This window comes from Ahaetulla prasina, chromosome 4, assembly GCF_028640845.1.
Source record: "Ahaetulla prasina isolate Xishuangbanna chromosome 4, ASM2864084v1, whole genome shotgun sequence".
Lineage (NCBI taxonomy): Eukaryota > Metazoa > Chordata > Lepidosauria > Squamata > Colubridae > Ahaetulla > Ahaetulla prasina.
This window is the reverse complement of record NC_080542.1, coordinates 133,565,591-133,579,925: the sequence shown is the minus strand read 5'-3', so window position 1 is coordinate 133,579,925 and position 14,335 is coordinate 133,565,591. Positions and strand designations below refer to the sequence as shown.

The 14,335-nt window shown below is 42.2% G+C and overlaps 1 protein-coding gene across 11 annotated transcripts in view; it reads left to right on the top strand.

Annotated features, from left to right (window-relative positions):
- The window catches only part of PFKP (phosphofructokinase, platelet), a 103,093-nt gene extending 92,153 nt beyond the window's left edge, over positions 1–10,940 (top strand). For 2 of the 11 annotated variants that reach the window (XM_058183911.1, XM_058183916.1), the window contains 4 exons: positions 297–408; positions 3,095–3,194; positions 6,147–6,252; positions 10,244–10,940. In XM_058183911.1, the coding sequence (XP_058039894.1) occupies positions 297–408; positions 3,095–3,194; positions 6,147–6,252; positions 10,244–10,382 (457 nt within the window). In that variant the 3' untranslated portion in view covers positions 10,383–10,940. Of the gene's footprint in view, positions 1–296; positions 409–3,094; positions 4,923–5,804; positions 6,253–10,243 lie in introns of those variants that run through there. The other 9 variants (XM_058183910.1, XM_058183915.1, XM_058183909.1 and 6 more) reach the window with 8 other exon arrangements.
- The last annotated feature ends 3,395 nt before the right edge of the window (positions 10,941–14,335 follow it).

The following is a 14,335-nucleotide window of genomic DNA, read 5'->3' as shown; positions in this document are numbered from 1 at the left end:
GTGAGGCAGGCAATAAGACCAGATGAGCTAACTATACTTAATAATAAGGCTGGCAGCTTTATTACATTACATTAACCTGAATTTTGCAAGTTTGAAAATACAAATCTCCCACCGTCTGCTTTACAATCTGACGGAAGTTCCTTTCTGAGTCACTTTCTGACTTTCCTGTCTCTCAGGGGTCTTTCTCACCTCCATTACAGAAGCTAACCAGAAATCCCAAAGTACTTGTACAGATATACAGTAGTATAGAAAAACTGTGTCAAATAAATAAGCCATGCTTTTTGGGGATTACACAGGAATGAAAATAGTAGCGAGAACTACACAACTGACTTCATTTATCAGCTCTATTCGGAAGAAGGCAAAGGGGTCTTTGATTGTCGAAAGAATGTGCTGGGTCATATGCAGCAGGTGAGAATGGTTAAGTACTCTAGACCGGGACAAGAGGGTTGTTGGAATGCTTCTTTTAACCGAATAATAGCAATACAAATGGCCCTAATAGGTTGGAGCCATGCACAAAAGCAGCTACACTTTCTATATCTCTAACAGCAAGCGTCCACTTCCAGTCTGCAGAATAGATGGCTGTTATTTAGTTGTTGCTGCTGCTTAATTTAGCGTTAGAGAAGTTTAATATCCTCCAGTAATTTCAGTCCTTTTTTTGAGTAGCAGTTGTTAAGTAAGTGTTAAGGATTTCATCACTGAACAGAAGCCATTCTACAAAGCTTCTGGGACTTTATTGCAGTCTAATTCAGGTCCTAGCTGACATAAACAACCCAAAAGGTATACCGGTAGCTCTTAAGAGACCAGATGCCAATATTTATTAAGAAAATAAATCAGACGAAATGAAAATTATCACTGTATGTGTTGATTGACTAATTTAATTATGTCCTTTCAACTCTAGCACTAGTACTCATGGTGGCTAATAAACTCTGGAAAAGAAATTAAAAGTTAAAACACTAATGGAGCCCAAAAATTTGTTTCTTTGAGAAAACCATGGTGGCCCTAATGGTTAGAATGCAGTATTGCAGGCTAACTCAGCCCACAGCCTGGAGTTCGATCCTGGGGGGCTCAAGGTTGATTCAGCCTTCCATTCTTTCGAGATCAGTAAGATGAGGACCCAGATTGTTTGGGTGCAATATCCTGACTCTGTAAACTGCTTACAGAGGGCTGCGAAGCTCTACGAAGAGTTTGGTATATAAGTCTAAATGCTATTTCTTACTGATCTCCAAAGTTATCAAGAGCCAGTGCTGCTGGGAATTGTAGGAGTTGAAGTTTCCAGGATGGATGGGGTTGTGGGATGGGCACCAAATCGGAATGAGGAATGAAGAATACAAATAAATTACCTCCTGGTGGAAAAATGAGAATGCACTGGGTATGCCTTGTTCTGTGCCTAAATGTGAGATAACGAATCTTGTGCAAGTATAAAATTGGAAAGAGTCTCATACAGTGGTGAAATCCAAACCGGTTTGCTACTGGTTTGCTGGCCGCGCATGCACACTGTGTGCCAAATGCATGCTGCATGTGCAGTGCACACCAAATGCGTGCTCTGCACATGTGCTCACATGCACAGTACACACCAAAGGAGGCTTGGGAAGGTAAGTAGAAGCAGGGGGTGGATCAGTTGTGGCATGCAGTTTAGCTTTGCTAGGAAGCAAGATTTCCTGCTTTCTAGCAAAGCTAAACCCTGTTGCACAGCTGATCGTCAGAAATACTGGTTCAGAGGAACCGGTAGCTTTATAAACTGCTGGTTCAACCAAACCAGTGGCTAACTACCGGTTCTCTCGAACCTTTTTTTTTTTTACTACCGGTTCACCCGAATTGGTAGTTTTTATCACTACCGGTTTACCCAAACCAGAGCGAACTGATAGCATTTCACCCCTGGTCTTGTAGCACCTTCATATATTAATTCATTTTATGTATAAACAAAAAGTTTTTTAAACTACAGACAGTCCTTACTTACAGTCATTTGTTTAGCAACTGCTCAAACTTACAAGGTGCTACCAGCTACACTTAGATCAGGGGTCGGCAATCTTAAACACTCAAAGAGCCACTTGGACCTTCTTTCCTACAGGAAAAAAACACACTGGGAGCCACAAAACCTGGGTGGACATGGCCAACTCAATGTCACTCACTTCCACCCAGTCACATGACCACCTAGCCATACCTACCCAGCCACGAAACTATTCTCTATGTCTCTCTCCCTCCCTCTCCCCCTCTCTATGTATCACACTGTATGTTTCTCTCTATGTTTCTCTCACCTCCTCTCTGTATATCACTCTGTATGTGTGTCTCTCTCTCTTTCTCTATGTATGTGTGTGTGTGTGTGTGCGTGCATATGTGTGTGTGCGTGTGTGTGTCTCCCACCTCCCTTCGGGTGACCATCCTCCTCCTCCCCTCTTCCTCTCGTAACTCCCTGGCTGGCTGTGGCTGAGCCGGGAGCGTGCGCACGCATGGAGAGACTCCAGCCTGAAGTCGCAGGAAGCGAAGGCTGCCTTATATGCAAATATGGCGCGAAGACAGGTACAGGGCAGCTTCGCTCCTGCACTCTCTGGTGACCCTCTTCCCCATCTTCCTCTCGGGACACTCGGGACAGCTGTGGCTGAGCCAGGAGTATGTGCATGCATGGGGAGACCCTCCTCAAGCAAGCGCCAAAGCTCAGGAAAGATGCTCGCAAGGCAGGCAGCGGCTCACAGAGGGTCTCTCCATGCCTGCGCATGCTCCCAGCTCAGCCACAGCCAGCCTGAGGGTTTCAAGAGGAAGAGCGGGGGGGGGGAGGAGAATGCAGAAGCAAAGCTGCCTTGTACCTGCCTTCACGCCACATTTACGCATATTGCAGCTTTCACTTGCTGCCGCTTCAGTCTGGAGTCCAAAAAAGAAATAAGAGGGGTGGGGCAAAGCACTGATGTGACAGGGAGCCGCGCCAGAGGCCCCAAAGAGCCGCAGGTTACCGATCCCTGACTTAGATGAATGTGGTTCTTTTTCTAGGGTTGTGCATTTTTCTAACTCATAAACACATCCTCTTCCTCATTTTTCCCACCCCGCCCTCCTAAAAAAATCTGAATGCAACTTCATTGTTAAATTGTGTTGATTTTTACAGGGTGGTGCTCCTTCTCCATTTGATAGAAACTTTGGGACAAAAATAGCAGCAAAAGCTATGCTGTGGATCTCGAAGCAACTGAAAGAGTGCTACCGAAGAGGTAAGGAAATCTTAGATGTATTTCATGGCATGGTTTAGTGAACCAGCTGCAAATTGCCACTAGACCTGGGAAGCAGGGGGACCATGGTTGGAAATTAAATGGATTTTTAAAATTATTTTTTTTATTAAATTTATTTTCCACCCATTTCATTGATAAAGGCAACTTCTGCAGGAAAACAACCAAGCTCAGAGAGAACCAAAGGCCCCCTCATTTCAATCCTGAACTACACAAATATTCTCTATTATTTTCTATGTCATAATATTTAGTAGGAATGTCCATGAAATGAGATAAGAGATTTTATTCCAAATCCAAAGCAGACTGTCCCATTCTAACAAGTTCTGTTAGAACTTTTCAGATTGGCTAAAATTCAGTAAAATAAAAAAACTACAGATTTTTATTTTGATCCAAAGCCAGAATAATAAAAATACACTGTAGTTTTTATTATTCTGGCTTTGGATCAAAATAAAAATCAGAAAGAATTCAGAGTGGTTGAGTGCGTCATCCTTCTTTTCTGCCATATTTTTTTTTCATGAGCTATGAGTGGACCCATCTTGACTCTGTTCTGGATTTGGTCTTTTGTTCAATCACCTTTGCTGATGTCCCAGCACTGGCTCACTTGTCTCTATCTTCTCATTCTCTTCTTCCCCTGCTGTTGTGACCCAGACCCAAGTAGGTAGTAATAAATTTAGTCCATGGAAAAACAAACTTTATTTGAACAGCTGGGAATTACTTCATTCCCAGCGTCGTTCAACTCAAAGTAAAACAAATGCTTCCCAACACCAATTCCTCAGTTATCTAACAAACCTTAGTCCAATTAGCCAAACTGCCAAAGGCCCTTCCTGGCAAACATCCAGAAGCCACAAAAAGAAAGACGTACACGAAGCAGAAGACAGAGCAGAAGACGCAGCTACAACATTGTTTTCCGGCAAAGCTGAAATGCTGGTGCTGATCTGTTTTAAGCCTTATGGGAGGGGCCAATCATCTCTTGGCCCTACTCCCAAGTTGTCCTCTCTGCTTGACCTGCTCTTGCCTTTTGGCAGCTCTTCTCATGTGTGCATTAGAAACAGGCTCCTTCAGTTCCTCTTCCTCACTACTATCAGTCTCTGGAGGCTCTGGAGTCCGCACCTCACATCCCGATGGCCCTGGCCTCACCTCAGCCTCATCACTGTCTGACTCTGTTGCCAGCTCCATAGGCTGCTGAGAGACCACAACACCTCCTCCTCTCAGCATTGTTATAGAACACAATCTCCCCATTCCATTTTACTTATGGACCAAACTTCTGGTTTGGCCACAGAATACCTATTTTGTGCATAGAATATTTCTCACATTTCTAATATTTAGTATTCAACTTAGGTTCTATAGGATCAGACTTTTTAACTATGCAGATACCCATGAATGCAGACCCATTCACTTACGCACAGAATAAGGGTTTATTTTTTTTACCCTACTGTTGAAAATATTTGTGAGGGATAATTCACCTTTCAGGGTACATTAAGAGTAGTTGCTTGCTTACATGTATAAGGGCTAAAGCCGTGATGGTGAATCTATGGCACGTGCCAGAGGTGGCACGCAGAGCCGTCTCTTTGGGCACGCGCGCTGTCACCAGCTGCTCTTCTAGTTTTTGGTACTGCGCACTGGCCAGCTGATTTTTGTACATGCGCACTGGCCAGCTGATCTTTGTGGATGCCAGAGTGCTGGAAAACAGCCAGAAAACAGCCTGAAAACAGCTGAATAAAACAGCCAAAAAACAGACAAGCTGGTCTTTGGGTTTCCAGCACTCTGAGCACTCGGTGCCAAAAAGGTTCGCCATGACTGGGCTAAGGCATCAAAATATGCTTCTTTAAAGTAGCCTCAAATGAGTTAAATTATGTTTGAGTGGTATCGGATTCAGTTAGCTAACCTTTCATTATCTCAGGAAATCCAAGTCAGCGATCCTAGCAAGAAACCTGGGCAGGGGGTGGGGGCTAGTGATGGGTTTCAAAAATTTTTACTACAGGTTCTGTGGGTGTGGCTTCATGGGCGTGGCAGGGAAGGATACTGTAAAATCTCCATTCCCACCTCACTCCAGGGCAAGGTTACTGCAAAATCTCCATTCCCTCCTGATCAGCTGGGACTTGGGAGGCAGAGAATAGATGGGGGTGGGGCCAGTCAGAATTTTTACTACTGGCTCTCTGAACTACTCAAAATTTCTGCTACTGGTTCTCCAGAACTGGTCAGAACCTGCTGAAACCCACCTCTGGTGGGGGTGGGGGGAATAAGAGGAGGTTATCTGTAACTTTGGCTTTGATTGATCTCCATCAATCTTTGATAGATCTCACCATATAGGCTTTTATATAGGTGAATTGGAGGTTGCTGTTGCTTTCAACAACCCTGGGTTTTGTAACTGATAGTCTGGATCAACCTTTGCAATGTTTTAAGATTGGAATGAAAATTACTGTCCTTCCAAAGTCCTCAGATTTGTGGTACCAAGATGCTCCTTGCTGAGGACTCTCCTTCTGCCCAGGTTTTAGGTTCTGGGATATGTCTTATAAATAACAGGCAACCAAATTTATTTAGTCACAAATATTCTTTCTTGTTTCTCCCTGCTTCCAATGGCTTCATGGAACACAGAAGAAGGTAACGTATTTATGGATTTTCAATTTTATCAGCACTGAAAAAAGCAGACCTTAGTGCTGAAAAAGTTCCTATGTTTGTTTGTTTTTTAATACTTATTTTGAACTTTCATTCATTATTAATGATCCCTATCCCCTTGTTTAGCTCATCCTAATTTCCAAGTTTTCATAATTCCCATTTACATTCTCCTCCTTGTACTATTTTAATAACTAACCCAGATTAAACACACCGTGAGGGCTCCTCTTAACACTTTTCCCTTCCCTATATAGTCTTTTTGCAGTTAATATGTACTATTTTGTCACACTTCCTGTGGTTAAAGCTACTTTTTCCCCTCCATAGGAAAGGTGTTTGCCAATACTCCGGAAACTGTGTGCCTTCTAGGAATGCGTAAGAGAAACCTGGATTTCCAGCCTGTGATCACACTACAGGATGAAACTGACTTCGTGTAGGTCCAAGATCTTTTTATCGTTGTAGAAGAGCCAACCCAGGCCTTATGCCCCCACCAGGATCTTTAATTCCCAGTTAGCAAGATTGAAGTCCTATGTGTCTGCAGGTCTCAGTTAAGAAAGATCTGCCATGTCCCACTCCTCCGCTGACGGCCGGGTCAGGGAAATCCGAATCAGGCGTGCCTCTGCAGCTCTGCCAAAGTCCTAGCAAAGTCCTCAGGGCAGGCAGGAGACCAGAAAGTGACTTCAGCAAGATATGTTTAGACTTTGCCTGACTCAGAGAATGCCAGAAAGCAGATCCTTTATATAGGCCATGGGGTGTGGCTCCATGACTCAGCACTTATCCAGGCCTGCCCGTCCCTTCCTTCTGTTGCCTCCGCCTATCAAGTCTTCTGACGCGAGGGTCACTCCAGTCGGCAGCTGTTGGTAATAGACCTTCCTCAGGCTCACATGCTGTGGAGGAGGGGGAGGGGTCTAGTTGCTCCGTTTGCCTGGGCATGGAGCCAGAGCTGGGGGCTGGAGGTATTTCTTCCTCTTCAGCCTGTCTGGGCATGGAGCCAGGGCTGGGGCCAGGAGGCATACTAGGACATTCTTCAGCGTTCGGAAGCAGATAAGAAGACCCCGGCTGCGGTGAGAGTGGGCAAGACACAACAAGATCATAGAGATGGAGAAGACGATAAAGTAGCATATACAGGTCATACTTGAGTTACAAAATTCACTTAATGACCATTTGAAGTTACAATGGCACTGAAAAAAAGTGGCTTATGACCATTTTTCACACATCCATTGCAGCATCCCCATGGTCACATGATTTACATTTGGATGCTTGACAACTGATTCACATTATGACGGTTGCAGTATCATGGGGTTATGTGATTCCCTTTTGCGACCTTCTGACAATAAGGAAACCAGATTCACTTAACAACCATGTAACTAATTTAACACTTCATAATAACAGAGTTGGAAGGGACCTTGGAAGTCTTCTAGTCCAACCCCCTGCCCAGGTAGGAAACCCTACACCATTTCAGACAGATGGTTATTCAACATCTTCTTAAAAATTTCCACTGTTGGAACATTCACAACTTCTGCAGGCAAGTCATTCCACTTATTGATTCTTCTAACTGTCAGGAAATTTCTCCTTAGTTCTCTCCTTGATTAGTTTCTGTCCATTGCTTCTTGTCCTGCCCTCAGTTGCTTTGGAGAATAGTTTGACTCCCTCTTCTTTGTGGCAACCCCTGAGATATTGGAAGACTGCTATCATGTCTCCCCTAGTCCTTCTTTTCATTAAACTAGACATACCTGCAGTGATTCACTTAACAAATGCGGCAAGAAAAGTCATAAAAATGGGACATACTCACTTAACAAATGTTTCACTTAGCAACATTAAATTTTGGGCTCCATTGTGGTTGTAATTCGAGGACCACCTAGTACTCAACAGCATTATTCCTCAGTTGATTTAAGAGGCCACTGCAAGTGCCTTGTGTTATTAAACCAGTTAAGTTTTCGAGATGAAGTACCCATGGCAGAAGAGCTGAGGTTTATCTTGTGCTGGTTTTTTCATAGCACCAATGGCTTCTAGATTGAGTTTGGGGATGTTTTTCAACAACATGAACTTTGTGTAGGCAAAGTGTGTTGCTTTTTCTACCAGCCCAAGTTGTCCACGGCAACATCCTTGTTAATTCATGCTTCTCTGACGCTGCACTTCTCACTCGACAGTGCTGTTGGGATGCAAGAAATGGAGTTGCCTTCACTGAAGGAGATTATTTCCAATCCCAGAAAGCACATTTATCACAAGTGATTTTTACACTGCCCTATCTTAACAAATGGTTGAACAGGATTTTGAAATGATAATCCCTGAGGAAGCAGAAGGACAAAGTCAGGGTGGTGATCATGAACGTGTGTTTGAAGCCCCATGTCTTGTTTACATGCATATCTTGCTTAGGGAAGTCTTCACTTGGGCTTTCTCAAAGGGTTTTGGCCAGTGTCTTAATGACCAGTGGTTTGGATCAGTCTGATGGTGTGTTCAGCTATGGGTTCTCTTTGCTTGAGCAGGACAGACCTGGATTCACACACAGACCATTAAGAAGGGCTTACTCCGTCCATTCTGCAAATTACAGACTTACAACCATTCATTTGGTGGCCAAGTCACTAAATGGCATTGTAACTTTTAGTCAAAGTTACAACGCCACTGAAAAAAAGTCACTTAAGCCCATTTTTCACACTTATGATTGTTGCAGCATGCCTGTGATCACATGATCAAAATTCGGACTTTGTTAACTGGCATGTATTTATGATGGTTGCACTGTCCCAGGGTTATCTGATCACCTTTTTGACCTTCTAAAGAAAAGTCAGTGGGGAAGCCAGATTCATTTAACAACCATGTTCCTAACTTAACAATGGTGGTGATTCATTTAATAACTGTGGCATAAAAAAAAAGCAAAACTCACTTAACAAATGTCGTATTAAGTAACAGAAATTTGGGGGTCAATAGTGGTCTTAAGTTGATAACTACCTGTAATTCACAGAATGGATGGAGTAAGCCGTTCTTAATGTTACCTGTGGACTGTTATAAATATATTTGATGTATCATGGGGTGAATGTTATTTTTATTTATAATACTATTGGTTAAAGTAATACAGTCTTCAACTTATAGTTTGTTTAATGACCATTCAAAGTTACGACAGCATGGAAAAAGGTGACTTACACTTAAAAAATGTCATAGCCTTCCCATGGTCCTGTGATTAAAATTTAGGCTGTCAGCAATGGGATATTATTTATCACAGTTGTAACATCCTGGGCTCATGTGATCACCATTTGTGATCTCCCTGGTCACTCTCGACAAGCAGGGTCAATGATTCACTTAGTAACATGGCAAAACAGATCATCAAAATTGAGTGTGGTTCACTTAACAACCACCTTGCTTAGCAATAGAAATTCTGGTAATTGTGATTACTAAGCCAAGGACTACCTTTATTTATTAAATAATGTTCATATAATAAATGGGAGTCAATGAACAATCTGAAACTTCATCAGCTGAATCTTTTGGGAACCTCTTTTCAGTATAAACTAGATCTCCTATATAAGGAGATCTCCTATATCACTATAGGACCGTGATGGCGAATCTATGGCATGCATGCCACAGGTGGCACATGTAGCCATACCGGTGGGCATGCAAGCTCAGCTCCGGCATGCATGCATGCGCCGGCCAGCTGATTTTTGGGCCTTCTGGGCCCACTGGAAGTAGGGAAACAGGCTGTTTCCTGTCTCTGGAGGGTGTCGGGGTTGGTAGGGAAGGCCCGTTTCTCTCTCTCCCCAGGCTCCAGACCCTTTCTAGGAGCTTCGGAAAGTTCGCCAACTTTTAGTGGGCTGGGAGTCCCATTGGCAGTTAAGAAGCAAAAAGAAAATTGTGTTCCAAAATAAATTGGAACTTTGAGGAACCTCAAGCCTCAGAGCTTTATTTTGTTGGGAGTGTTCCTTGGTATTTTGCTATTCCCCAGCCTCCAGAGGAGCCTGGGGAGGGCGAAAACAGCCTTCCTTATACCCCCGGAGGCCGGAAACGGCCCGTTTGCCAACTTCCTGTGGGACCCTCCCTCCCTACCCCGACTCCTGGCATGCGATGGCAAAAAGGTTAGCCATCACTGCTATAGGGTCTCCTGCTTGAACAGGGGGTTGGACTAAAAGACTTTCAAGGTCCCTTCTAGCTCTGTTACTCTGCAGACCACCTTCTGCTTAAGAGACCATCTCACTAGTAAATATTCGGCTGAACATCATCACATGCCCTGCTCTATGAATAGATAGCACAATTGTTCTCATTATTTTTAACTGGTTTTGTTTCAAGCCCATTCGGGTTATTGTATTAAGAAAAGCCACCATGAAAGTCAAATGAATAAATGAAACTTCTTAGTTCCAGCTTGTGTAGGGACCTCAGCTGCTCATAGATGTCCCGATAGAAACTTTTAATGACTATTTTCCTCCTCTTTTAATCCACAGGCACCGGATTCCTAAGGAACAGTGGTGGCTCAAAATGCGTCCTCTGATGAAGATCCTGGCCAAATACAAAGCCAGCTACGATATTTCCGATTCGGGCCAGTTAGAGCATGTGGTGAGACCAAAGGCAGCTGAAGCCTGAGTCTTCATCACCAGGATCTCCCTGAAATCAGGGGGACTCCAACTTTGGCAACTTGAAGCCTGGCGGACTTCAACTCCCAGAATTCCCCAGCCAGCAAAGCAAAGCTGGCTGGGGAATTCTGGGAGTTGAAGTCCGCCAGGCTTAAAGTTGCCAAGGTTGGAGACCCCTGCCCTAAGTGGAACTCTTGTCTCCATTGTGCATCAACAGTGCTTTAGAGTATGTGTTACAGCTTCTTTTTGTAACATGTAAGTTATTGTACCAGCACTTTACGTGGGAAGCAAAAATGTTCACAATATTATCTGTTCCTGGTTATTTTTAGGCTTCATCTACAGAGTGGGACACTCCAGCGCCCAACCTAACATAAAAAACAAACAAACCCAGTTACCAATGTGCTCCTTATGAATAATCTGTCCAAAACCTGTTCTATGCACTCAAGTGTGATGCTGTTTGTCTTTTGCACTTTTACCAGATAGTGTTTACACTCAGAAGCATAGTTTTGTGTAATAAATACTGAAAGACAAACAGCATGTGATCCAGCATGTGATCCAGCCAGAATAAATACTGCATTATCATAATGTTTAGTGTCTTTTGTTCTCCTGCAGTTTGCACCTAATCTTTCCACCTTGTTCTCAAGTTGAACTGCCTCCTCCCAGGACAAAATGTCCAGGTCATTCGGAGCCATTATTGCTTGGAGGCTTTTATGTAGGTGTTTAGTAAAGTCATTTTGGGACAGAGTTTTATTTTATTTATTTATTTTGTCACAACAGTACATATAAGCATAAGCATGAAAATAACTATATAATATATAAGCATATAAATGAGCATAAGTATGTAATAACGATATTCATTGGATATAAGGAAAGGAATCAATAGGACAGGAATGGTAGGCACATTTTGTGCTCTTATGCACACCCCTTATAGACCTCTTAGGAATGGGGGTGAGGTCAATAGTAGACAGTTTTTGGTTAAAGCTTTGGAGATTTTGAGAAGAGACTACAGAGTCAGGTAGTGTGTTCCAAGTATTGATAACTCTGTTACAGAAGTCATATTTTCTGCAATCAAGATTGAAACGGTTAACATTGAGTTTAAATCTATTGTTAGCTCTTGTATTGTTATGATTGAAGCTGTAGTAGTCTTCAACAGGAAGGACTTTGCAATAGATGATTCTATAAGTTAAGCACAGGTCCTGTCGAAGGCGGCAGAGTTCTAAGTTTTCTAAATTCAAGATTTCAAGTCTGGTGGCATAAGGTATTTTGTTGTATTCAGAGTGGAGAACTCTTGTAAAATATTTCTGGACACGTTCAATTGTATTGATGTCTGAAATGTGATATGGGTTCCAGACAGGTGAGCTGTATTCAAGAATTGGTCTAGCAAATGTTTTATAAGCTCTGGTTAGCAGTGTAGTATTTCTGGAGAAGAAGCTTCGTAAGATTAGGTTTACAATCTTAAAGCCTTTTTTGCGATGTAGTTGCAGTGAGATCATTGGATAGGAAAAATCCAAGGTCTTTAACAGGGTGGGGGTCATCTGTAAGGTAATGTCCATCAAGCTTGTACTTAATGTTTGGGTTCTTTTTTCCAGTATGTAATACTGAACATTTGCTGGTTGAGATTTGGAGTTGCCAAGTTTTAGACCATTCAGATACAAAGTCAAGGTCTTTTTGAAGGGTAGTTGCGTTGGTGGTGTTAAATAGTTGACCTCGTCAGCAAAAAGAACACAATCACTTGTAATATGGTCATAGAGATCATTAATGTGTTTATGTGCAAGGCAAATTATTTTTCCACTTACCTATTTTCACCCCGAAGACTAAGGCAGCTCTAGTAAAAATGAATGATTAAAAGCCACCTTGCCAGTAAACAATTTCTTACAGGCCTGCAGACTTCCAAAAGTGTTTTGATGATGCTTGAAACACTGCTACAGAATTGCTTCAGGAAGCAGTACAAATAATCCTTGCTTAGTGATGTTAATTGGAACTGATAGGCTTGTTGCTAAGCGACACGGCCATACACTGGCAGCGAAGGTGCTATGGAATGATGGCTGCAAGCCCAATTACCAAGTTCCTAAATCATTGTGATGGCTGGAACCCGCTCTTTCAGTACTGTTGTAAGTTTGAGTGGCCACTGAATGAGGACAACCTAGACATCAATCACCCTTTCCTCCAAATTGATAAGGTCCCTTCATGAGTTCTGCTGCCTCCAATTTTAGAGCTGGAAGAGATTTCTGTAAATGGACCAAATCCTCTTTGTCCTTTTCTGCTGGAGGTTTTGAGGTACGCCTTAGGTGTCTTCCATACTACATACCACAAACTGGCATTTCTCAACATGGCAACCTTGAAATTCATAGACTTCAACTCCCCAAATGCCAATTCTGAAGAAACTGACTGAGGAATTCTGGGAGTTGGAAGGCCATTAACCTTAAAGCTGCCAAGGCTGAGAAGCACTACCACAAAAAATTGTCACTACTGGCAATTTACTTCTTTTACTAGTGACTTGCTTTGAAATCCAAGCATGAGGGAAGTTTTAATGAATAGTGACTCATATCTGTCCAGGTGTCATTTTTTGCAGTGTTTGGAAAGAAAATGGAACACTCAAGTTGTGGAGCAGCAGAATGGCCACAATTTGAACACTCAGTGATCTGTCCTGTCATACCGATTGCTCACACAAGACACAAAACTGAAGCTGAATAAATCACATCATGTTCACTGTGATACAGAAAACCCTATGCCTGAGTCCTCTCTTTCCTAAAGTCAGAGCTATTTAAAATCCTCTATAACAGTCCCAATAAGGCAGGATATCCTTAACATGAAGCACTGACTTGCCCAAGATTGAAACAGGAAGCCGAGGAAAGCTAAAATAAATTATGCACCGTTTTAGAAAATATTTTATTAATGGACCATGATCTAAAGAAAATAGACTGAAAACAATTCTATAATTTTATAAATAGATGAATGCTACTGCAGCATTTTTGGAGAGCTCCAACTAAAATTAGGACCAGCTGTCATTCACAGCCAAGAATGGCTTGACTTGTATTTGTTTCATTCAATTCAATTCAATCTTTATTGATTGGCCCGTATCAAAGTGCAGAATTCCAGAAACAAATTACTAAAATTTGATAAAAGCAATTTAAAATGAAATTGGATAAAACACTGTCTAAAATGAAATTGGAATAAGGTAGAATAATTTAAGATATAAAATATGATAAAAACTATATTTCAGTGTAACTCCTGCAATCTACCCCAATCAGTCCCACATATGCAGATCTCAACGAACAACCATTTTGTTTAAGTACTGTGCTGCGTTAAATATTATTTTCAGTTTCTGGCCACACAGAAACTGTCAGTTGTTTTGATATGGGGATCCCAAAGGGTCATTCGTTTGGTATATGGACCGAGGTACTTGTCTCTCACCCTCTTGTACTGGCAACAGTCAAATAAGATGTGAGCCAGGTCTTCTATCTCTGTTGCTCCACAAATACAGACGTCCATTGTAGGGTATAGAATGGAATCTCCCATATCTGACCGTTGTGTCAAGCTGTTTGGATCTCGCTTATCTCGTAAATATCTCCCTAAGATGTTTTGGCAGTTGTTAACTTCAAACAGCTGTCTACTTGAAAAGTATGTTTGTATTTGCTCAGCCATTTCAAGTTACCCACCTTACTAAGGATAGCTTTGTCATTTTGTGTTTCTGTATCATTGATTCTTTGGGCAGCTCTTTTTTTAAAATCATTCTCAAGAGGCAGAAAGGCCACACCTGACAAAATTTGTTAATTTGATGATCCAGGAGATTATATTTGCTCTAGTAAACATAACTTGGGGAGTCTATCAGTCTGCATTTCATTGACTTTGTGCCAGTAGTTATATGCTCTTAATTTTGGATAGTGCATGAATTGTATGAATTCCCAATTCAGCTCCAACTGCTGCAGCAGATGTTCTTAGATCTATACTCAAAATACATTT